The following is a 26,399-nucleotide window of genomic DNA, read 5'->3' as shown; positions in this document are numbered from 1 at the left end:
ATTTCTTGAGTGATAGAAGTAATAAGAGCATCTTTTGATCTTCCAATATAGAGCTTCTAAATCCCTTAGAATTTCCTGGTTGATAGGAATGTCTTTTTTTTTTTTTTCTCAATGTGATGACTGATGTTTGGGGGTCCCTAGATAGCTTTGGGATGGGAGCTGTTTGCTGAAAAGAGATCTAGATATGATTAGACTCCTGGTACTTTGAGACCTATCTCCCAACCTCTGGAACAGGAAGAAGGTCTGGAACTTGAATTAAACACTGATGACCAATGATCTAACCAATCATGCCAATGTTAGGAAACCTCCATAATTGCCCCTAAACAATGGGGTTTGGTGAGTTTCCAGGCTGGTGAACACAATGAGGTACTGACAGGGTAGCACACACAAAGGGCAGAAAGGCTCCATGCTTCTTCCCCGATATGTAGCCCTATGCATCTCTTCCATTTGGTGATTCCTGTTTCCTTTATAATAAATCTGTGATAGTAAGTAGTGTTTTCCTAAGTTCTGTGAGTTATTGTGGCAAATTATCAAACATGAGGAGAAGGTTGTGGGAACCCCCTGAATTAATAACTGTTTGGTCAGAAGTATGCATGGTAAAACTGGCATCTGACTTGGGGACAGTCTTGTGGAAATGATCTCTTAAACTGTGGGGTTCACCATAACCCTAAGTCATTAGTGTTAGATAGCTGGACAATGGGTTGGTGTGGGAAACCCTCCCACAGATATTTGGTATCAGAACACAGCTCATTGCTCTCCATCTAGAACATTCCCTCTGGAGTTGGAGTGGAGATCTATAAGAGAAGGTGAAGTTCATATGTCTAACCATCTAATCTAGTCAGTGAAGTTATCAATATAAAAATGCTCACCATTATAGAACATGTTATTTTTTGCTGAAGTCACTGAGCTGAGCGGTCAGAGAGATTCAGCTGTGGCAAACCCAGTTTGACACAAAGGAAGATTGCTCACTTTGTAGAAATATGGGGCAAATTGTTTTAGCTGGCTTTCTTGCGCCGTAGACTTGATTTAATGGTTGGGGTTCTGAATACTATAGGTTGGCTACTCAACTACATTTTTTTCCTAGCCTATGGTTTCTTTCCATCCATGGCCCCAGCTCTTGGTATTTGGAAGGCACTAGGCTGCAGTCCATGGGGTCGCTAGAGTTGGACACGACTGAGCGACTTCCCTTTCACTTTTCACTTTCATGCATTGGAGAAGGAAATGGCAACCCACTCCAGTGTTCTTGCCTAGAGAATCCCAGGGACGGGGAAGCCTGGTGGGCTGCCGTCTATGGGGTCGCACAGAGTCGGACACGACTGAAGTGACTTAGCAGCAGCAGCAGTACTTAGAAGGAAGAACATGTTCCTATCTGCTGATGCTGCTTAGCTTCCTATTGTCTGATCTTGGTTAAGTCACCTGTCCTCCCTGGGACTTGGTTTCCCATCTGCAAAGTGAGTCTATCCTGTGATTCAGTGTCCAGGGCCATTTGAGACTCCAGTAGTTTAAGATGTATATTTAGAACAGGTGGTCTCCATTGCTAATATTATCTTTCACAAAATAAACCCATCTCAAGGGGATATATGTATATTTATAGCTGAGGAGCTATAAGTTGTTGCATAGCAGAAACTAACACAGCACTGTAAAGCAATTATGCTCGTTAAAAAGAAATTTAAAAAAAATAAAAGGGGATATATGTATATGCGTAACTGATTCACTTTGCTGTATAGCAGAAGCTAACACAACATTGTACTCAAATAAAAATTTAAAAAATTTATCCTTTTAAATAGACAAAAACCCCAAAACAAACCTATCTCACTGAACCTTTCTAACAAACTTAGGAATAAATATTGCATATAATGTTATTTTAATGTATTTTACAGATTTGTTAAGTTGAGGCATAGAAACATTTGCATGTGTGCTCAGTCACTCAGTCGTTTATAACTCTTTGCTCTCCAGGCTTCTCTGTCCATGGGATTATCCCAGCAAGAATACTGGAATGAGTTGCCATTTCCTCCTCCAGGGGATTTTCCTGACCCAGCAATCAAACCCTCATCTCCTGATGGCTCCTGCATTGGCAAGCAGATTCTTTACCACTGAGCCACCTGGGAAGCCCATAGAGATACATAGCAGGTAGGTAATTTTCCAAAGGACATGAAGTGATTTAATGAAATAGTCAGGACCTTGGCTACCTGATTTTCAGCCCAGGGCTGTCTCCACTCTCCCAGGCTGCATGGATACTAGGAAAGGTCAATAAAGTGCGTTTGCAAGGAACACACTGCTTCCATGATGTTTCTTGCATATCCTGTATTTCCATTGTTTCTCCCCAGTGAGGCCAGGATCAAAGAAATGGAGCCATTTTACAGGGTCATTACAGACTTTTACTAGTGAAAGACATTTCTTTTAAAACCAGTTCTGTTCATTGAAATGTGTGCCGATGTCAAACTCCTCTGCAGTCATTACTTCCATGACCAGCTGCAAGAGATTATGCTCTTGGACTTGATCATTAGGCAGAGACTGGACTGTCTATATTCATCAGCAGGGCCCTCTGGCCATAATGTCATACTAGCTTTGGGCCAAAAGGGATCTTGGATCTTATCCAATCCAATGCCCTGTCCAGCGCTTGATCTTTTCCATAAAGGTTATAATGTTGTCCAGCATCTTCTTGAACTTCAGAATCACCTCTGGAACCTAGACCTGAATTGTCAGCTATCTGCTAACATCTTCATGTGATTGCCCCATAGTCAGCTCACATTCAACAGGACTGAAACAAGGTCTGTGTTATTTTCCTCAAAAATTTCTCAAATTGTGCTACCATCTATTCAGTCCAACAAGCTAAAACCAGATCCTCTTAAATCCATTCCTCTTCTGCATTTGGTACATCTTAGATCTTTGTCCTCTGGAATCACTCTCACATACATGCCTTTTTGTACACACTGCCACAGTCCCTCTTCAGGCCTTCCACAGTATTTCTCTGGACTGGCTACATAGCCTCCTAATTTATTTCTCAGAGCCTTTGATAGACAAATATGCATTTTAAATTTCTAAATAGGAATACAGGATGCATCTCCCATAATTATTGGCCATAGAATACTTTTTTTACCCAGAGCATCTCCAGGAAGATGCTAGATAGTCATCCCAGATGAACTGTAGCCCCCTATCATTGTCACATGTGTCCACCCCTCTTGGTCACTGAACTTGTTATTTCCTTTCCTTAGAGCACCCTTCTCCCTGACTCTGGCCATCTGGGGAAATCCTATGCATGTTTCACAGCCCAGTTCAAATATCTCCTATTCTCTGAAGTCTTCTTTGATCCCACATCCCAGCATAATGCCTGAGCTCTCAGAGGACTGTGTACTGGAGTCTCTTATAATGTTGAAATTACATTCTAGTTGTGTGCGTTTGTGTATATCTGCCAATAAATTCTAAGCTCCTTAAGGGCTGGAGACTATATTTTATTTATTTCTCTGTCCCAAGTCTGAAGTGGTGATTCTGTTCTCTTTCACTTTCTTCAGTATTGACTGAGTATATTATGGTGGAGGCTTAGTGAACTTCACTCAGTACACAGGCTTGCAGTTCTACGACAGTATCTCCAGCCTCCTCACCTCCCCCACTGCTACCTGGTATAGACGACAACCCATGTGGGTTATGCTGGGACAGGGACGCATTGAGAAGGGGCGATGTGATGAGTATATTACAGTACCAGATCTGTATGAAAGAGATCAGGGAGAGCAGAGTCACTCCTGGAGAGTGGATATTAGGGAAGATTTTCGAAGCGTCAGTATCAACCCTCGTATTTACTGAGCAATGCAGTTAGCAGTGACTGTCACCCAGCTGAGTTACCTTGGACACATCAGTTTCTTCGTTCCCCCATCTATGAGATGAGAGATGGGACCAACTCGAATGTCAGCTGGGATTGTCTGTTTGGACAAGTTCTGCCATAAGTCATTTTTCAGATTTGGTGGGGTTATAAATAAATATAAAACACGTTAAGCAATAATGTGCCTTTGAGAGAATTCTTCTCCAACTCTAGATTCCAATGACCTTGGCCAGCCAATAAAACCTATTTTGCTAGAACAAGTGAGCATGAGGTTCCCCTCTGACGTGTAATTCTTCTGCTTAGGAACATTACAGTCTTCTCTAACACAGGCTGCCTTTTCTTCATCTCTGTTAAGAGATTCAGAAATTACCTCTCTGCCTTGTCTCCCATTTGAATTGCATCCTTGGGCCACTCCAAGGATATTATGCATATTTGAAACACATTAACTAAAGTATCTGTCAATATCTTAAAATAGCTAAGTAGCTCTCAGTTTGAGGACAGTCCATGCACTCCCCATCTGTATAATACTGACACTTTCCTGTGTGTAGCACTATAGGATTTATAGGTTTTGTTTTTTTTTAATGTGTATTACCTTATTTGGTCTCTGCAACAGCCAGTCAGTCACTGAACAATCTTTATGGAGGACCTACAACGTACCAAGCACTGAATATGTTCAATTTTGAACAAAATGGGTATGATCCCTGCTCTGATCGAGCTTATAGTCTAGAGGAACTACATTCATACTTTTATTCCTATTTTAGAGACCAAGAGACTAAGCTGAAGTGATTAGTCCCAGGTGCTAGAGCTGGGACTCAGCTGGGTTGCTTATTCTCAAACCAGGACCCTAATTTTGTCATTGTTTTGCCTCACTGCTGATGGAGAATCGCCTAGCACTCTTTAGGAGTTAACTAAAAATAAATAGCTATTGCCTATGTGGATGGCTGTGAGAGCGACATATATAAAAACCCAAAGTAACAAATAGAAGAAGGTAAGAAAATAAACCAGTCTCAGAAAACTCCAAAGTGGTAGGAGGGAAACAGATTCCAAACCAAAACAAGGAACAAGAGCAACAGTCACTGGAAAAACAAAAACAAGACAAGCTTGTTCCCTTAGAGCTGGAACTCAGCAGGATGTCCTTAAGTGGTACAAAGCGGTGTTTGATGTGAGCATCTCACCCTGCTGTGAACAGAAATCAACATTTGTATCTTCCAAGCAGCCCTGATTGACAGGCTGAGCTGGACTCAGACATGAAGCGGCCGTAACTGCCTATTGCTTTTTGAAGGATCATCAGTAGAGATCCCAGTGGGGTGACAAGGTGAGGGGGGCAGGATGATCAGGGAGAGGGAGGAGGCCTCCATTCATAGAGGCATCCTTCATACCCACCACATGCTCTATGGACTTTTCTCAGGGCAGAGTCCTCCTCCTCAAATCTCTTTAGGTATCAAGTGCAGGCCTTAGAAGGTGGATGTGTAGAAAGGAAGATGTGATCTTTCTTTTCCTGAGTTGTAGGAGGAGAGCTCATAAAGTTAAGAGGTGCTTACATTTGCCTCTGTGCCCCTTCATCTTTAAGCTGAAGACACAGCTCCAGGGCACCTAATCCCACAGGTAGTGGAAGAAAGAAAATAGAAGTAAAAGAGGAAAGATGCATTCATTAAGGGTTTGATGAGACAGATTCTCTGCCTTAAGAGGAGGGAGATATATGTCAAGCATAATACCTCTACAAGCCAACCAGTGTCAGTTGCTCAATCATGTCCGACTCTTTTGTGACTCCACAGACTGTACCCCACCAGGCTCTTCTGTCCATGACATTCTCTAGGCAGGAATACTGGAGTGGGTAGCCATTCCCTTCTCCAGGCAATCTTCTTGCCCCAGGGACTGAACCCAGGTCTCCTGAATTGCAGGCAGATTCTTTATCATCTGAGCCACTGGGGAAGCCCCATAATCCAACAAGGGGCATATACAAATTTTGTGAAAATCCAAAGAAAGCAAGCAATTAACTCCATATGAGTGGGTTCTTCAGAGCTGAACCCTGGAAGTGAGAGCTTGCTCAGTAGAAAAGCATACAGGTGGGGCTGAGGGGCATGAGGGAAGCAGGGGAAAACATCGCATATAAGCAAAGGCTTGGAGGCATGGAAGGGCATGGAGTGTTCAGGATGTATTTGATGAGATGTTCACTGTGTTTCTGGTAACAGCACATTTTGTATAGTGAGATAAAATAGATGACCACTTGGGTTTTAAGACAAGCTAGCTATTTTAACAACCAACCCATAAACCTCAGTGGATGAAGAGAGCAGATTTTCTTGCTCACTTCAGAGCCTAGACTAGATTGGCAGGGACTTATGCTCCAGGCAGTCATTCAGGGGCCCAATTCACTTCCATCTGTGACTTTGTCCTTCTGCAGGTTCTTGAGTATTTGCCACTCAGCTAGTGGATGGAGAAAGAGAATGAGGCAAGAAGATTAAAGGTAAGGCTAGGGAGCCATAGACTTCACTCCTGTTCATGTTCCTATGGCCAGAACCTAGCCCATGGCCACTCTTAGCTGCAACGGGTTCTGGGAATTAGTGGCTCGGGGAGAACATGTATTATTGAGCAGAATAGTCTCTACTGCAGCTTGGAACCTGGAAAACAGGAGGGTGAAGAGAATAAAGGCATCCTGCATCCTTGATGGAATTTGATGAAAGCTTTCTAGTTTCCTGATGGGAAATGAATGTTATAAAAGAGTCAATGATAGGTTCTAGGTGAGAGGTGCAGGGTGTCTAGACTCTTCAAAGAAAGTAGATGAATGATTCTAACTGAAAAGTGCTCATGCCTAGACAAAAACTCTGCTCCAGCCATGAGACAATGGACAAGAAATCATTTCAGCTCGACTCTTAAAATGGGAACAAAAAGAAACCCAGCCAAGTAGGCAACTTATAGCCCCAACATTTATAGAGCCGCATGTGTTTACTGTATGCTCACATACAAGCTTCACTATATCCTTGGGAAGGGGACCTGTTGGAGTATTATCAACCCCATTTTAGGTGTGGGAAAACCTATGCCCAGAGAGGTTAAATGACTTACCTGGGGTTGCACAGAAAGTAAGAGACAGACCTGCAACCCAGACTCATTTTGTGCTCTTCTATAATCCTGCAGATCTATCTCTGCATGGGGGAGATGCTGGCCACACTTTGGGAAGCTGACCCAGATCCAGTCCTGGATGTAAAGCCAGGATCCTGGGGAAACTCTCCTCCATCACCCGCCCTTCTGTCTGCTTAACTTTTGGAATCAGTGAACCAACTCCTCATTCGAGAGCATGTACATGTTAGCTGTCAAACCGTGCCTGCAGCTCTGACAGCCCTAATATCACTGTTTGTATTATCAGACAATTACCAGCCGAGCTCGTATTCATAATTTGACTAACAACTCGCGACAATGATTATTTTTCCTTTCCTGGCAAAACAAATATAGCAGCATTTTCTTTTCAGCATCAGCGCTGATGCTCCTTGGCATTCTATCAGCTGAAGGATTTTTTTTTTTTTTTCAAAAAAAATGTTAGTCGTACTCCCCCACATCTCGCTAACTTTACAGTCCCCCATGGCATCTGTGTGCAGTGAACTGAGCTGTTGAGACTAAATGTAATTTGCAATCAAGCTTCTGTTAACATGGAAATGTACCGGCTGGTCTGCTGCAATATGGGTTCTCATTCTGTCTAGCATATGGTTGCATTAAATCCAGTCTCCAGAATGTCTCTTGTTACCACATTGTCAATCCGTGCAGAGCAGAGAACCCTAAAAAACCACTAAAGGAACATATTTTTGGAATTGGCTCTTCTATTGGATCTTGACAAGAGCTGTCCAAAGACATACTCGGTTACTTGAAATGAACTAGCCCTGTCAGATCTATGCACACATACACACAGAGACACACAGGAAACTTGAAACCCGGTTAGATGCTCTGTACTCATAAGCATATGAATTACAACGGAGGACAATGGAAGGGAGAAAGCAAAGGACTCAGCTTCATTAGTTACATTAGAGACTGGTTTATTAATTTTTTTCTTGATAACTCAATATGCAAAAAAGTCACAGAGTATTAGATTTGCAGGGGATTTTAGCAGTCTTTGGAGCATGGGCTTTGGAGTCAGATGAACCTGGGCTTGAATCCTGATTCCATTCCTGGTGTGGTAACCTAAGACCCATGCTTAAGCTTTGTGTGCCTCAGTTTCTTCATCTGCGAAGTGGAGGGTAACAGGAGTATCTCACAGCTTAGGATGCTGTGGAGGTTAAATATCTAAGCCTACACCTGATCTAATCAATGATGCTCATTAGTATTCATCACCTGTTCGATACCATCCCCATTGTTCATTCAGATACGTCATGTCTCTTACAGATTCAACCTCCATTGTTCTATTGTTCTGGTCTTGCATCCTTTCTGTGCAAAATGTCAGACCTTTCTAAGGCAGCCCATTCTCTTCTGCACAACTCTGTGAAACAGTTTTTCCTCATATTAAATAAAGACAAACCTCTCCCCACCTGGAGCCTTTCCTCGGGGATACACAACCAAAGTTGAATTGAGCGATAAGAGGCTATCGGACACCCTGCAAACACTCTCTACTCTCATTTAGCACCTCCCGTGCCTTCAGCGTCCTTGTCTGGTACAGCATTGAGTCCCTTTCTTTTCTAGTCTGGCCCCTCTTCTCGAACTTGTTTAGGTGTGTCCGTATCACACAGAGCACACTTTTTGGAGAAAGCGTGTTATAGGACCAGGTTGGATCCTACCTGATGATGAGTGATGTTTCACCAGACTTCAGGGAGCTTTACTAAAAAGCCTTCCCTTGGGAAATTCATAGACAGCAATTTTCAAAGAATCATGTGATGCTTTCAGTTCAGTGGGGAAGTGAAGCTTCATGCCTCCAGGTATCTGCATCATTTTGCAGAGAAAATCATTACTTCAAGGAGGCTGATACCCTCATTGTGCAACTATTCTGTAAATCAGAAATTTTTATAAGTTTTACTGGATGTGCTCCAGGCAGGAATCACTTGCGCAGTGACTGAGACACCAGAGTACTGGAAGATAATATTCTTTCAATGTTCTAAGGTATTTTGGAGGATCAAGGTAACATGGAGAAATTCATTCATTCTCTTAAAAATTATTTGTGTGCGAGACACAGTGGTATGTGCCAGGAGGTAGTGGTAAATAATCCATTCTTGCCACAAGGAAGCCGGCAAACACATTAAGCCACAATTTATTATTTATTACTCACTTAAAGGCTGCCATAAGTGTAATGAAGGAAGAAAACAGGATTCTAGCAGAAAATAAGACGAGACCCTGACTTAGATGCTGTGGGACATCAAGCAATGCTTCTCTGTGCTGAGTTTAAGTGGACACCTGAGCACTGAGTAGGAATAAGAATGGGAGAGATGGGAAAGCGCAAAGTCTGGTAGGCGGGAAAGAGTTTGGAGAGTTTAAGGAACTGTGAGCAACAGAGTGACAAGAAAGGGTGATCAGGAAGGGCTTCACAGACTAAGCAGCCCCACTAAGGATGGTTCTCCAAGGCCAGAGGCAAAAACAGGGCATTTCAGGCAAAGGGGGCAGTGCACACACACACACACACACACACACACACACACACACAGATCTGAAAGGACACCATGTCTGAGAAGCTCAAGGCGGGGCTATATCTTAAATGGCTTTATAATCTATGTTGAGAGATTGATTATACCTGGAGAAACCATGGAGGCACTGAGGATGCTCTAAATTGTCTTTTAGTTTCTAAAAATTGTATCTACTTCCTTAACTTGTTAGAAAGCTTGTCTGAGGAGAGCAGAGGTATACCTTTTATGTCTCTATATACAGACTTAAATTGAAGAAAGTAGGGAAAACCACTAGACCATTCAGGTATGACCTAAATCAAATCTCTTATGATTATACAGTGGAAGTGAGAAATAGATTTAAGGGACTAGATCTGATAGAGTACCTGAAGAACTATGGATGGAGAAGTTCATGACATTGTACAGGAGACAGGGATGAAGACCATCCCCATGGAAAAGAAATGCAAAAAAGCAAAATGGCTGTCTGAGGAGGCCTCACAAATAGCTGTGAAAAGAAGAGAAGTGAAAAGGAAAGGAGAAAAGGAAAGATATTTCCATTTGAATGCAGAGTTCCAAAGAATAGCAAGGAGAGATAAGAAAGCCTTCCTCAGCAATCAATACAAAGAAATAGAGGAAAATAACAGAATGGGAAAGACTAGAGATCTCCTCTAGAAAATTAGAGATACGAAGGAAACATTTCATGCAAAGATGGGCTCAATAAAGGACGGAAATGGTATGGACCTAACAGAAGCAGAAGATATTAAGAAAAAGTGGCAAGAATACACAGAAGAACTGTACAAAAAAGATCTTCACGACCCAGATAATCACGATGGTGTGACCAATCACCTAGAGCCAGACATCCTGGAATGTGAAGTCAAGTGGGCCTTAGAAATCATCACTATGAACAAAGCTAGTGGAGGTGATGGAATTCCAGTTGAGCTATTTCAAATCCTGAAAGATGATGCCGTGAAAGTGCAGCACTCAATATGCCAGCAAATTTGGAAAACTCAGCATTGGCCACAGGACTGGAAAAGGTCAGTTTGCATTCCAATCCCAAAGAAAGGCAATGCCAAAGAATGTTCAAACTACCACACAATTGCACTCATCTCACACACTAGTAAAGTAATGCTCAAAATTCTCCAAGCCAGGCTTCAGCAATACGTGAACTGTGAACTTCCAGATGTTCAAGCTGGTTTTAGAAAAGGCAGAGGAGCCAGAGATCAAATTGCCAACATCCAATGGATCATGGAAAAAGCAAGAGAGTTCCAGAAAAAACATCTATTTCTGCTTTATTGACTGTGCCAAAGCCTTTGACTGTGTGGATCACAATAAACTGTGGAAAATTCTTCAAGAGATGGGAATCCCAGACCACCTGACCTGCCTCTTGAGAAATCTGTATGCAGGTCAGGAAGCAATAGTTAGAACTGGATATGGAACAACAGACTGGTTCCAAATAGGAAAAGGAGTACATCAGGGCTGTATATTGTTACCCTGATTATTTAACTTATATGCAGAGTACATCATGAGAATTGCTGGGCTGGAAGAAGCACAAGCTGGAATCAAAGAGTGCTGGGAGAAATATCAATAACCTTAGATACGCAGATGACACCACCCTTATGGCAGAAAGTGAAGAGGAACTAAAGAGCCTCTTGATAAAAGTGAAAGAGGAGCGTGAAAAAGTTGGCTTAAAGCTCAACATTCAGAAAACTAAGATCATGGCATCTGGTCCCACTTCACAGGAAATAGATGAGGAAACAGTGGGAAAAGTGTCAGACTTTATTTTTGAGGGCTCCAAAATTACTGCATATGGTGATTGCAGCCATGAAATTAAAAGATGCTTACTCCTTGGAAGGAAAGTTATGACCAACCTAGATAGCATATTCAAAAGCAGAGATATTACTTTGCCAACAAAGGTCCATCTAGTCAAGGCTATGGTTTTTCCTGTGGTCATGTATGGATGTGAGAGTTGGACTGTGAAGAAAGCTGAGTGCCGAAGAATTGATGCTTTTGAACTGTGGTATTGGAGAAGACTCTTGAGAATCCCTTGAACTGCAAGGAGATCCAACCAGTCCATCCTAAAGGAGACCAGTCCTGAGTGTTCATTGGGAGGACTGATGCTGAGGCTGAAACTCCAATACTTTGGCCACCTCATGCGAAGAGTTGACTCATTGAAAAAGACCCTGATGCTGGGAGGGATTGGGGGCAGGAAGAGAAGGGGATGACAGAGGATGAGATGGCTGGATGGCATCACTGACTCGATGGACGTGAGTCTGAGTGAACTCCGGGAGTTGGTGATGGACAGGGAGGCCTGGCGTGCTGCGATTCATGGGGTCGCATAGAGTCGGACACGACTGAACTGAACTGATACTACTCTGCACCTCCAGGCTCAATGAATGTTGATTAAATTTAACTCCATCCCCTCTTTGTAAGTTTTTCCTAGCCCTGATCTGTGATCTAGAGTAGCTTTCACTTTGTGATTCTCCTTGCCTCATTGTGACATGATGTTAAGATCCCTTGTCATGAGGTGTCTGCCGCTTCTGGAGACCCTAAAGGATCTGACTTCAGCCCCGCAGAGTGCTTGCAAGTTCCTTCTGCCTTCTGATGCAGAGCTTCCACCCAAAGGTGTGAAGAATGAGTCATTCCGTGACGCAGGTTATTTTCAGCTGCCAGTTGGTCATTTTTTATTGAGATCACAGAAATCCAAGGCTTGTTAGACTGTTTAGTCCAGTGCTCAGGCTCCGTGGAGAAACTCATTAGCTCTGTTTAATTAGGGAAACCAAACACTTTCAGACCGACTTCACTGTCAGCACACTTCCCACCACCTCATTAATATATTTAAAAATTTTTTACACCTTTAATGTGGTAATGATTTCCTTAATTCTTTCAGCATCAAAACTCCGTAGATTCAAGCTATTTAACTAGACAACAAGTGGAACAATTACCCAAGTGGTACTCAGAGTTTTTTGAACCAATATCTTTTGGTATTACTAAATGGCAGATTTTTGGGCTCAGTTTTCTTTGTGCAGATTAGACAAAGTCAGTCTCTAGGGTTAGTCTTGTTATTTAGTTGCTAAGTCATGTCCGACTCTCTTGCAACCCCATGGGTTGTAGCCTGCCAGGCTCCTCTGTCCATGGAATTTCCCAGGCAAGAATACTGGAGTGGGTTGCCATTTCCTTCTCCAGGGTACTTCTCAACCCAGAGATCGAACCTGTATCTCCTGCTTGACAGGTGAATTCTTTATCACACTTGGTCACCAGGAAAGCCCAGGATTAGTCTTACACTATTGCAAATATTAAAAAGTACCTTTTTATTTTCAAAGGATTTTACAGTTTTAAAAAAACTTTTACATGAATCAGTTGATTCTCATAAAATGCTAAAACCCAGTAAGGCAGGTGGAATTGTCTCCATTCAACAGATGAGAATATTAGGGCTCACAGCAGAGAAAAGATGTCTCAGGATAAAAGTTACATGCATCAATTCTGTCCACCCCTACTGTCCTTAGACTGGTAGAAAGTTAACAATCAAGATACAGATTTCAGGCTTAAGTGCCTTAAGATACAGTTCTATCAGTAACAGAATCAGGATGGCTGGTTCTCAGCAAATAAGTCTAGGTTCAGTTTAGGATGTGCTCAGTTTTATTTGACTAGAGGACTTGGAGCTGGAGGAATGCTTGTATGGTTATATCTCTCAGTTGCTCCAATATTGCATAAGTACTGGCTTCTCAACCTGGTAAGGCTCAATGTTTTTCTTAAGTGGGAAACATTTCAAGTTTGCTTGAAAGCTCACAGTTACATAGCAATCTCTTAATCCATCCTCTCAATACTCTTGTGATCCCACTGCTTTTATTCAGGTGGACCCCAACACAGATTTGGGTGTAAGTGATGCTGATTTGATAAAGTACTTTCATATTTTTAATCTCATTAGATGCTCACACACTTCTGTGAGATGTGACTTCGTGTTTCTGTCACGTCCCTCAAGATTGAGGCTCTGTTAAGGTGTGAAACTTATTCAATGGCAAACAGCTAACAGTAGACACAGAGCTTGAACCTTGGTCTTCTGTCTCCAACATTATAACTTATTCATTGCTTTCAGGGTAGCTCCTGGCCCTTTCACTTTTCCCTTCCCTTTCCTCTCTCTGAGGCTTTTCCATCCTCCTTTAAAAATCTTCCGGAACTCTTCCTACAGTCTTCCAACAAGACCTAGTGTCTAGAAAGTCTCTCATATCAGTCATACACATTTTAGTATGAGTTTAAAACTTTGAGTTCCCTCTCCTAAAGGTATACATATTTTCATGCTTTTATTTTTTGGTCTGAAGTTGTTGCATCTCCTCTCCATTTGCTGTAACAAACACATCTTGAGCACTTACTATGCTCCTGGCACTGGGAATACAAGGGGCAAGAAAGCTGTTTCCTGTAAGTGAACTTCTGAGATCCACATACCTCTTAGACAACAATTTATTCCTATCATTTGAAGTCACTTTTAGCCTTTAATTTGGGGGTTAGGAAATTTTAGCCAAACAGCCTGACAGGTGACATATAAGCAATGAAAGAAAAAGGTGCATGAAATACAGTTGCAACATCGTGTACCAAAATGAGGAAGTGCGACATTCTGCATCAAACTGAGCAGCGGTGTCACTGAGGAGGCTTGTCAACAGCCCTGGGAACAGATCATATTCTGACAAGTTCACAATGGTTTCCCCTGTGAATAAAGGGGTTTACTTGGCATCATAACACAGCACTAAACACTGAAGATGGGAATATGAGTTTTATCTAAGTTCCTGCTGAAATTTTGGAAACTTACACAATTGATTTGTGGGCATTTTGAAGCAAAGGCTCTGATCGCTAGAAGTTCATTCAAGTTTACTACTAACGGGTCGTGCTAGACACACCACATTTCCTTTTCTTATTGTGCCACTACATTGATAAATCAGTAGGGTGAGGAAGTTTTAGCAACAGATTTCACACTGCCTCCTGTAAAGTGATTTTTGCATAAGACGGTGACATATGAGCAGGATCATGTCATGTATTCACTGGTTTCACAGTTGGGTAATAAAAATGTCTCTTAAGGGTTGCTAACAGCTCCATGTCAGCTAGAAAGTGATCTCTGGCAAGGACTGAAGCCTTTTTTTTCTGGCCAATATTTTTCACTCATGATTTCAAAGGTTCTCTAGAAGGGGAAATGTCCAAATTTGCAGATGACACCAAACTAAAATGAAAAGTAAATGCTGCAGATTGACACCAAGAAGTGGCATTGTACATACAGTGGAAGGAGCCCTGGCCTTGGAAGGAGGCTGCGTTGACCTTGTCTTTGTCTCTGGCCCCTATCAGCAAGATAACATTGAACAAGGGTTAATCTCTGATGGTTCAATCTCATTACCTGTAAAAAAGCAAGATGGTCACTTACCTTTTCAGCTCAATATGAGTATCTAAAAAGAAGTCTATATAAATGTATACATGGCATATATTTTTAATAAAGTAGTGCAATATTAATAATAATAGTGAGGCATGAGTATCTAAAATGATCTAGGATTCCTAGAACACAGAAATGAAACCAACACGATGAAATAAATCAAAACGTAGATATGTATATGCTGGTGGTGTTGAAGATATCCAGACTAAATTTATGATGCTCAAAGCTTCTATGAAGTACTCAGCATATGTTAGGCACTTAAAAAATGTATGTTAATGATGACTTAATTAGCTGTGTGTGTTTGAAAAGGAAAAAACACAAATGAGGGTTTTATATTGATATTATATTTGTCTGATATCTTCATATATTTGAAGGGTTGCTATGTTGAAGAGAATATGAACCTATTTATTCTGCTTTGTTCTAAAGAGTAAAACCAGGCCCAAACTAGTGGGCATTAAAAGGAAAGAAACTTCGGATGACAACAGAAACTTTTCTGTAACAGTCTAGAGTCCCTGTAATGGATCCGGGTGGCAGGAGACCCTTGGTTCAGTGGGCTGGTTCTTCCCTGTACTGGCTGAAATGCGGGCAGTGCTGGTTGCGAGGAGTTGGGGAGCGTGGTGCGTAGAGGCAGGTTTCTTTGTTTGTGCACCGTCCCTGCTGAAAGCCAGTTTTGCACCGGCCACTGAGTCAAGTGCTAGCGACCAAGCTAAAAGTATGCTGCCCCAACTTTCAGTGAGCTCACCGTTGCTGTGGAGAAGCCCTCAAGTCTCTCTAGGGTGACTGAGGAAGACTTCTCACAGGTTGCTATCTTTAGGCAGAAACTTAGAATGCTGGTAGTTTTCCAGGCAGGTGGACATTGCATTAAGAGAGCATAGTCAGTGCCCACGATTAGAGATCTGATATACCATAGTGTACTGTCAGGAAGACAATTATTTCTTGGATTAGACACTGCTAGGAAGGCTAGAGTTAGAGCATGAAGGACTGACAATGCCTTGCAAGATGTGTCGGATCTCAGGCTCCCTCCTTCTGCATCTGCAGGATGGTGTGTTTACCCAGGTTAAAGCACAGATCCCACTACATTATAATTGCTTATGGGTGGAATCCTCAATGTACTCTGAATTCTTTGAGGACAGAGACTGCATCTCATACGTACCTTCCTGGCCTCCCGTGAGCTTGCCACAGCTTATAAGCTCAGTTAGATCCTACTGAATAAAACACTAAACAAATAAAAGCAAAATGGATCTCATTGTAGGGATAGGTCCCAACAGGATTTATGAAAAGCTTTTGGAGTCTTTAGATGTTTCTGCAGCTTTGCTGAATGTGAAGTGAAGTGGCTCAGTTGTGTCTGACTTTTTGTGACCCCATAGACTGTAGCCTACCAGGCTCATCTGTCCATGGAATTTTCCACACAAGAATACTGGAGTGGGTTGCCATTTCCTTCTCCAGAATGTAACACCAAGAATTACTTCTAGAGAGCTGTGTCTTCTGCAGGGTATTTCTGTTAATGCTAATAGTGAGTCCGAGCATTTATTTAATGCCCCTTGAATTGGTACTGTGCTTAAATACTTCACAAGCCTTATTTTATGAGCACAACATCCCTCTGAGATATGTAGATACTTCCTCCATTCTATAGATGAGGAAGCTAAGATTTGGAGAGGTTGAACAACTCACCCAAGGTCAAGTAGTTAGGATGTGGCAGAGGCAGAATCTGACCCACGTCTGCTGACTCCAGAGCTTGGGTCTTAACTACCTTTCTATCCACGGAATGAGGTGTGTTGCTCAGGGTGGAGCAGAGTTAGCAGTGAGACCCATCTCAGGGAGATGCCCTTAGAACTGGGACCTTGTTTAATTAAAAAAAGTTGAACCTCCAGAATCTTCTTGACTTCTATCCACTTATAATCTCTACTCTAGCAGTGAAGAAAAGGAGGTCTGTAGGAACAGGACAAGTTTAGAGGGGCTAGAGCATTTTGGATGATGGGAGACAAAACACAGAAGCTTTCAAAGTAGCAAGAAGGGAAGGCTCCTGCCTTCCTGGACTGTGGTGAGATCAGAGGCCTACAGAAACAGAAGGAAGTGAAAAGGTAAGGCCCTTTTTAAACCGGGGCACTTAGAGTCTGGAACGTCCTTTGGAGATATTTCTCCTTGTTTTTCAGTTGGCCTGGGGCTGTCTTCTATTTGGGAGCCCTTTTCTTCTGAGACATTCCAGAGCAGAGCACAGGGTCCCCAGGTAAAGAGGTGAGGGGCTGCAGGCGTAGGGCACCTGAAGTTCTCCTGAGCTGATCATCCAGGATTCTCAAGTGCCGAAGGAGGCAGGAACTTGGGGAAGCCGCTGTCTTCAGAAGTTAGCCGACATGTTTGGCTGACTTCTGCTTGCTGCCTGGTTGTAGTAGGTGGGGCTGGGCAGGAGGTTAAGAAACCTCAACAGATGGCAGCAATCAGTGGGTGTTGGTGGCCAGTTCTCCAAAGTGCTGAAAAGATGGTCATCGTGTGTCTGTGACAATCAAACTCAACTCCAAGTTCCTCTGTCCTAGAACACAGACTAGAATAATCCTTGTTCAGCCTCCAGAAGGAAAGTTTTCAGAGAGAGGCGGTATCGAGGGAATACAGCAGCTGCCTGAGGTTCTGATTCACGATGTGACGTCTCCTGCCCAGTCACAAGCTCTGATGTCTGCGGAGATTTGTTTGTCAGTCCGCAAGGACAGAGATGAAAGGCAGTTTGCCCTATAACCTTCCCCCTCCCTTCTGGTTGGTAAGGGAAAAGTGTCCGCACACTGCCATCTGGTGGGAACTTCTGGTCACTGCAGTTCAAATGAGACCGTTTGCTCAACCAATACTTTGGAGAAGGGGCCCACTTTTCTCCCTATAATGAACAAAATATGGTTCCTGCCCTTGAAGAGCATTAAGAAGGACCATAAAGAAGACTGAGCATCAAAGAATTGATGCTTTTGAACTGTGATGCTTGAGAACACTCTTGAGAGTCTCTTGGACAGCAAGGAGATCAAACTAGTCAATCGTAAAGGAAATCAGTCCTGAATATTCATTAGAAGGACTCATGCTGAAGCTGAAGCTCCAATACTCCAAGCCACCTGATGTGAAGAGCTGGCTCGCTGGAAAAGACCCTGATGCTGGGAAAGATTGAAGGCAGGAGGAGAAGGGGGCGACAGGACGAGATGGTCAGATGGCATCACTGACTCAACGGACATGAGTCTGAGCAAACTCTGGGAGATAGTGAAGGACAGGGAAGCCTGCCCTTCCCTGGAATGCTGCAGTCCATGGGGTCACAGAGAGTCAGACACGACTGAGTGACTGAACAACAACTTGAAGAGCTCCCCGTCTAATGGAAGAACCTGATATGTTAGCAAGTAATTGTATCTTAAAAAGCATCATTTTAGGAGTGTAAACTGTTAGGTAGTCTGGTTGGTAAGTAAGGAATGTGGGAAAGAAGTTATAGACAAAAGCTGGAAGAAGGTTGAGGCCAGGCCATGAAAGACTTTGAATGTCTGAGTAAGGCAATGAGTCCATATAAGATGAGTTAGCAGGAAAATATGGGACCAGGTTTCAGTGGTAAAGTAATCTGGACAAGTGTCTATACATATGCTTTCAAGCCTCTAGACCCTTTAGTATTTGAAGTCTCCTACGGAACCCATATGTAAACTAGCTGAAGCCATAGATATTCAGGGTGAAGCAGAAGTGACGGTCGAGAGGTCTCCCACCCTCCATCTCCCTTCCTTGGTGCATGTAGATGCTTTGGGGCAATATTAAAGCCCAGCAAAACATAGTTTAATACCTACCACTGTGGGCGGTCCCTTCACTAACATGACCTTTCCTGTTCTGATTCTAGAGCTAACCACATCCTGTCCTTCCTATGATACGGGTCTTATATATTAGGTCCTAGATATTTTCCTATATTTTAAATTAATGACAAAAATTATGTTACTTATTCTTGATATTTTAAAAGATACTGATTTTTAGGCCAGTTTTAGGTTCACAGCTTAATTAAGAGGAAGATAGAGAGACTTCCTATGTATTCCTTGCCATTCCACACGTGTGGCTTCCCCCATTTACTAACAGCTGTCCCCAGAGGAGTATGTTTTTTACCACCGATTACCCATGAACCTCTACTGACGTATCATAATCAACCAAAGCACAGAGTTTGCATTAGAGTTTTACTGACCTAAAAACATTCTGCGCTCATCCCTTTCCCCACTCCCTGGTAACCACTGACCTCTTTATTGTCTCCCAAGTTTTGCCTTTCCAGAATGTCATACAGTTGAAATCATATATAGTATGTAGCCTTTTCAGACTGACTTCTTCCCTACGCTTTTCATTAGAGCCGCTTACATTAAACTTTATTTTATGCTCACCCCAATTATATTAATACATTAACTTTCTTAAACACGAAACCTATATCACCTGGTCCCTGGCAAGAGGGTACATGTAGGAAGGTGACTAGAGACCAGTCATCTCTGCAGTGTCTATTAAGCATTATTTATCTGCTGCCCAATATACTAATTCACATTCAGTATGTGCAGCACACATGCCATCCTCGGCCCACAGACCGTCTATGATGGAGTTTTGAGAAGGAATTTTTTGGCTCTTACTAATGGCATGTAATTTGTTGCCTTCATTCTGAGAACTGCACTCTGGGAAAGCAGTTAAGACCTTGTAATGAGTGGCTGAATTACGCAGAACTGCTTGTCTTGCTGTCCTGTAAAGCCTTGTCGCCTCTGGATGGCATTTGCTGTAAGAAGAGGGATTTCAGTGGGAGAATTGATCAAGAGAGACGGCCCCCCTGTAGCCAAAAGCTGCTTTGTTCCCCCCAAGTAGTTATCTTCTTGCCCTTTCAGATCGACACTTTCAGAGGCAAAACCCAAATGCCACCCACTGCGCAGCGCGTCCTCTCCGCCCTCTCCTGCTCCATGTCTCTCCTCGCGCCTTGCCCACTCGCTCTGCACGATGGGGTCAGTTTGCTCTCACCTTCCCACACTAGCTTCTCTGTTTCAAGCTTGTGTCCGGAACTGCCTCCTTCGTGCCATCTGGCAGCTGACATCTGCCACATCTTTCCAACTCAGGCCCCCACCTTTTCTTGGAGGTTTTCACAAGACGATGTTAACTTCCACTCAGACTTTTCCCAGGGCTTGATTGTGTACACAGAATTTTCCACACAGTCGAACAACGACTTCAGCACCGACTCTCACCTGGATTGCTGAAGTTAAATTGTGATTTTCCTGAGGGCACACTGGCCAGTGTCCTTTTATGTACTCAGTGCCAAGTTCAATGAACATCAGCTGAGTGAATATCACACTTTAGAGTGAATGGGGCTCGCTGTTCTGTGTCTTATTAGGGAGAGAGGAAATGTAGCTTATCCTATAGTCCTTGATGAAAAGCAGTGAGGTGGGAGGGTCTTTGCACACTATGTGGATTTCTATGAATGCTTGTCCACTGCTCACTTACCTCACTCAGATGTAATGTGGTTTTGACGCTTGTCTCCCTTTGTCAAGGGAGGAAGGAGCCTTCAGTGTTGGTTTGGAACCTGACTCACAGTACATGATCAATAATTACTTTTCTCAATGGATTTTCAATATATTTCTAAGAACCCATACAGATATAGAAGACATATGGGCCCTCAGTAAAGTTTCCTTAAGACAAGATGCAACTTTTTTCCCACCCCCAAGGCTAATTTCAAATGAAAATCAGTAAGTCTATGGGATTCTCCAGGCAAGAATACTGGAGTGGGTTGCCATGCCCTCCTCCGGGGGATGTTCCCAACCCAGGGATCCAACCCATGTCTGTTATGTCTCCTGCATTGGCAGATGGGTTCTTTACCACTAGCACCACCTGGGAAGCCCAAACACAGTGCAGTGGTGCTCACATACAGTCTGGGGTTGCTCAGCATCCTCCATAGACCCTGGGGGCAGGAAGGAGTGGACGTTGATGGAGAGAGCAAGGCTAGACATTATAACAGCTGTATTAGAGCTCTGGCTTTCCAGCTCCCACATAGGTGAGCCTGGCTAAGTCACTCATCTTAGAATCTCAGTTTTCCACCTGTGAAATGAGGACACTGACTCTCTAGGACCTTCCATCTCTGATAGTGCCTTCAGTTCAGTTCAGTTCAGTTCAGTCGCTCAGTCGTGTCCGACTCTTTGCGACCCCATGAATCGCAGCACGCCAGGCCTCCCTGTCCATCACCAACTCCCGGAGTTCACTCAAACTCATGTCCATCAAGTCAGTGATGCCATCCAGCCATCTCATCCTCTGTCGTCCCCTTCCCCTCCTGCCCCAATCCCTCCCAACATCAGGGTCTTTTCCAGTGAGTCAGCTCTTCTCACGAGGTGGCCGAAGTATTGGAGTTTCAGCTTTTGGCATCAGTCTTTCCAATGAACACCCAGAACTGATCTCCTTTAGGGTTAGGGTTAGATTTCTTCTATTTTGTCTCAGGAACCAAAAAAAAAAAAAAAGCCCCAATCTTTTGATGGGAACTACCGAGCAATTTTCAAATAGTAGAAGTCCAGTGTTGGCTCCCATTCATTTCTCAAGATGTCTGGGCAAAGATCAGCACAGATGATTCAAATGGAAAGCATGCCTCCAAAAGGAGTCCCTTAGTGCTGCTTGTCCTTGAGGTTCAATAAGTTCAGGCATTCAGAGGAGCAGGTGAGTTTCACAGTTCCCCGACACTGTGTTACTAAGCACTCACCCATGCAGAAGAAGCTGCCTTAAGAGGTGGAGTTGATATCCAGCAGCAGTCTTCTCACTATATAATGTAGGTATGTTGGAGATGTATTATGAAGTCAGAACTCACCCTAAATATAGCTAAAACCAGAGCATTGCAAAGGGCCTTACAATAGGGTATTACTTTGTATTTAATTACTGAGGGTGTAGAAGACTGGGGTAACAAAGGATAAGATGATTGGATGGGATCACCAACTCAATGGACATGAGTTTGAGCAAACTCCAAAGATAGTGAAGGACAGGGAAGCCTGGCGTGCTGCAGTTCATGGGGTCACAAAGAGTCAGACACCACTTAGCAACTGAACAACAACTGAGGATGTTAAGCTCTCTTTGCTGTAAAAAAAAAAAAAAGGGAACTCAACCCCAGTTAGATCAGATCACTGAAGAGCATTTTTAATGACATATACATACATGGAAATAGGCCTCTGGGTTTACTGGGAGCCAGGAAAACCTTAACCATTAGTCCACACAGCTCCTGGAATAGGAAGGTGGTCTGCATCCAACAGAGTGACTTAGATCTGCTCTAAGGACTATGGGAGCCAGGACACACTTGCCTTGATTTGTGCTTTATCGTCAATGCAACCCAGCTACTCCATCAGTTTCTGCTCCTCTTAGAGTCTATTCTTTGCATTCTATAAGCTGCATCATTTGTTCCATGTTATGTAATCTGGAAAGACATAATCTGATTATTGTGGCTAATTACCGTAATCCCTGGTTGGGTAGCTTGTGTTCTTCAAGTCATTCCATGGTTGCTTATTAGCCTATATTTTGGTAATTCTTAGGCTGTGGGCACTTTCTGATCTAGCACCTTTGGCCAGAAGCAGGTTCTAGCCTATAAATACCAGAGGGAACCCCCATTACTCAGTGAAGATAGTACAAGGGCATTTTTCTTTACAAAGGACTGTGTGATGGTGGGGCAGTTGTGTCTGCTTGACTGGGAATGTTCCTTCAGTGAAAAGAACACCTTGGAAGGAGCAGGATCACTGCTTTATTATTTGCATAGCTTATGAAAGTGGTATCAGGTGTGGCTCAGATGACTCTAGAGGAGAGAAATAGGGCAAAGGACCATGATGTATACAGGGAAACATCCTTTAAGGAAACTATTTGTTCTGATGGTCAGAGCACAATATAGATGGGGTGTGAGGTTATATCAGGTAGTGAGTTTACCATTGCCAGGCTTTGACTTTTGTCATTAGCACTGATTGGGCCTTTCTGTGCCAGGCACTGGCTAGGCTTGCTCCAAGTAAATATCTTATTTCTCTTCATCTGGCTATTAGTCGAGATCTGCCTTGATTCAGGTTCCCTGGAATTAGAAACTGACAAAGGATTTGGGTGCACATGGCGAACTGAAGGCATGCTCCTCGGGGCGGGGAGGACTTTCCAAAGGAATGAGGAGAGCAGATAGGGAAGAGGAGAGCTGGGCAACGTGTGATCTCAGGTGACATCAGGCGTCAGTCTGATTCAGGATACTTCACCCAGGAGAGTGGTTCCACACTGAAGTAAGAGGTCTAGGCTTCTTGACCCATGGATCAGTCAGTCATTGGATATAAGGGGTGAGGAATGGGATAACCTCTCAAGTGTCTCTAGGGAGTCAGCTCCCATCAGCCCAGGCCAGTTCTTTGAGTACCATTGTGTGTAAGCTGTTAGCTACATACCTTCAGGAGCTGCAAGCTGGGTGCTCCAGTCAGCAGGTTGAGTCTGGGGTGGGTGCCAGTAGAATCTATTCCAGATCTCCCCCTCAAGTCTGCTACAGGGGCTTGGCTGCAGGCAACAAAATCTCTGACTAGCATAGGTGAAGGAAGAACTGATTGGAAGCCAGAGAGGGCTGACTGATTTGACAAGTAGGAGCACTGGATTTGGACCATTGGTAGAAGCCAAGGCAGTCTTACAGGGCCAAGAGGATCATGTATTAGAAAACCCTCAGTGCAAGTAGGGTCTTTCAGCCATAACTGACATAACCAAGACAGTGCCATGTCTAGATAACCCTGCTGCTGCTGCTGCTAAGTCACTTCAATCGTGTCCAACTCTGTGCGACCCTATAGACGGCAGCCCACCAGGCTCCCCCATCCCTGGGATTCTCCAGGCAAGAACACTGGAGGGGGTTGCCATTTCCTTCTCCAATGCATGAAAGTGAAAAGTGCAAGTGAAGTCGCTCTGTCGTGCCCTGGACCACACCAGAACCACTGTGAGTAAAGCCCATTATCCCTCCAAAGCTGGGTCTCTGGTTAGAAGCATCTGTTGACCAAATCTCGGTCATATGTCCGTTACAAATGCCTGGAAATAAAGAGAGGGAAACTTTTTTTCTTGGATGGGAAGAAGGCACTTCATCTCATCCATAACTCATATCATGAGATATTCTTTAGAAATAGGAATAAGGGTTGGAGGCTGAACAGAAAACAGAAGGCATGTGCAAAACACCTCCTGAACAATGTGCAAAATGGATATTGTTATTCCCATTTTATAAGTATGAAGGTTGGCTCAGAGGTAACTTCATTCACTGACTTAGAGAAGTTAAGAACCTTCATTCATTTATTCATCAAATGTTTGTGGAGTGCTTACTATGTGTTAGGTACTTTTCTAGGGGCTAGTGTTTCAGCTGTGAGCAAAATTGGCAGGAATCTCTGCCCTCACGCAGTGTATATTTCTGTGTGGTAGGGACAGATCGAGGCAGAAAATAACAGATAAGTAAATCCTGCAGCACACCAGCTTGAGACAAATAATAGAAAGAAAATAAATCAGGGAAGGAGAGGGAAGAAGTGGCTGTATTATGAAGATTTTGCTATTTTAAGTTGGGTGGTCAAGGTAGGTCCCACTAAAACAGTGACATCTCATCACAGACCTGAAGGACATAAGGGGAGCATCTGGAGAGGCATGTGCTAGGCAGAGTGAACAGCGAGCGCAAGCTGCTATGAGGCACAGGTGCACCTGGGAAGCTCAAGGACCCGCATGGAGGCCAGTGCACTTGGGCCAGAGTGAGCAAAGGGAGAGAGTGGCCAGAGGAGGTACCTGGATCCCAGGGCTGGATCACAGGGGCCTTGGAGATCAGAAGGCACACGGAACAGAGGTTTGGCATGATCTGACTTACATTTCAAATAAATCACCCTGACTGCTGTTTCTAGAAGAGCTCGTGTGTGTCGGGGAAGAGTAGTGTTGGTTGAAGGATGGCAAAAGCAGATAAATATTAGGAAGACACTGCAATAAACTAGGTGAGTGATGATGGAGGATGAGATTAGGCTAGTAGCTGTAGAGATGCTGAGAATATAATCAGAGTTGGGCTATGTGGGAGGCTAAATACTGGCCCCTAAACATGTCTGGTCCCATTCCCTAAAGCCTTATGACAAACAGGATGTTACAGGTATAGTTAAAGATCTTGAGGTAAGGAGATTATTCTGGGTTATGTGATGAACCCAGTGTAATCAAAGAGTCTTTAAAGATGGATACAGCAGAATAAGAAAGAGAAAAGACTACATGAGGATGGAAGAGGAGATGGTCTGCTGCTGGCTCAGATGATGGAGGAAGGGGCCATGAAAGAAGGAATGGAATTGATGTCTAGAAGCTTATTTGAAAAGTCAAAGAAAAGATTTTCCTCTAGAGCTTATAGACAGAATGCATCCTTGCAGACATCTGACCTCCAGAGCTGTAAAATAAAAGAAATCGGGTTGTATTTTAAGCCACTCCCTTTGTGGTGAGTTGTTATAGCACCACCAGGAAACCAACATAGGCTCTATTATGAACTCAGAACCAACAGTGTTTAGTGATGGAGTGGATGAAAAATGGGAGAAAAAGAGAGTCAGGGATGCCTTTAAAAGTTTGTGATGGAGCCACTGAAAGGATGTCCTTTATAGTCATGGGGAACACCTGCTCTGTGACAATGAGACCAGGTCTATCTGGCCACACCCTGTCTACTCCTACCATGCCCAGGAGCTGAGCCAGGATGACGTTCACGGGAGATGCACCCAGCTAAGCTTGTCCGATGGGTTTCTCCGCTGCTGCCACCCTTCCCCTAGCTTCCCAGCAGTTTCACACTCTTGCAGCCTCTTTCTATCAGCACTTCCTCACTGTTCTCTGATGGCAGCAGGCAGCATAGAGCTGGATGAGATTAGACACATATATTTTATTTTAAGGCACAGCTGAGAAAACACTCAGGAAATAAAAGTTGTTTTGACGTAAACTGTATTATCTGGAGGCCTGCTGCTGGGGTTCTCAGGCTGTGGGAATGATTCCCTACACAGAACATCACCGAGACGGTCACTGACCACCGCTGCCCTTCTCTGACTGTCCTTACCCAGTGACAAGACTCCGACTACAGCAGTGAGAGGAGCGACAGGTTCCTCTGAATCTGGCCCTGCTAATCCCCTGCTGTCACGCTCTCGTTTTCAGCCTTGGTTTCCTCATCTGTAAATGAAAGGCACTGGAGCCAATGTTTTCCATGAGGCCCCTTGAACCTGGTTCTCTGGTTCTCACCAGTATCAGTGGTGTGTCAGAGAGAAACTTGAACACAGCTTCAGCCAGCCATGGTTCTGTCTTGGGTCCTGAGGAGCAGGCACTGACCTGCTTCTCTCATCCTCTCTTCTCTGCCGTCCTATGGGGCTTTATTCTGACCCTGAAGCAATCATTTCTTAGGCTGTATTAGAGAGCTTATTTCTGTTGCAAATGGTCCATGAGCTCTATCTGTTCAACAGAGTCCAGGGCAGATGGCTACACTTCCTTTCCAGACTGGACATCAAATGCCAGGAACTCAGTGAGGGGCACCCTCCTTCTGGCTTGCGGCTCTGTGAGGCAGACACACAGAGCAGGTTCCGGCCACCTTCTGTCCGTGATGCTTGCTGATGCTTTTGGTGAAAAAGCAAAGAAGGAAGTGTTTATACTGCTT

The 26,399-nt window shown here is 43.7% G+C and overlaps 1 protein-coding gene across 11 annotated transcripts in view; it reads left to right on the top strand.

Moving 5' to 3' along the window:
- TPRG1 (tumor protein p63 regulated 1) overlaps nt 1–26,399 on the top strand; it is a 363,442-nt gene that overhangs the window by 153,147 nt on the left and 183,896 nt on the right. For 5 of the 11 annotated variants that reach the window (XM_055568727.1, XM_055568732.1, XM_055568725.1 and 2 more), the window contains 2 exons: nt 1,957–2,130; nt 6,219–6,281. The exons of 2 other annotated variants lie outside the window; for them this stretch is intronic. In XM_055568727.1, the coding sequence (XP_055424702.1) occupies nt 6,249–6,281 (33 nt within the window). In that variant the 5' untranslated portion in view covers nt 1,957–2,130; nt 6,219–6,248. Of the gene's footprint in view, nt 1–1,956; nt 2,131–6,218; nt 6,282–6,949; nt 8,705–26,399 lie in introns of those variants that run through there. 4 more of the 11 variants (XM_055568733.1, XM_055568729.1, XR_008710456.1 and 1 more) reach the window with 3 other exon arrangements.

The sequence above is a fragment of the Bubalus kerabau genome, chromosome 2 (assembly GCF_029407905.1).
Source record: "Bubalus kerabau isolate K-KA32 ecotype Philippines breed swamp buffalo chromosome 2, PCC_UOA_SB_1v2, whole genome shotgun sequence".
Lineage (NCBI taxonomy): Eukaryota > Metazoa > Chordata > Mammalia > Artiodactyla > Bovidae > Bubalus > Bubalus kerabau.
This window is presented reverse-complemented; position numbering and strand designations above follow the sequence as displayed.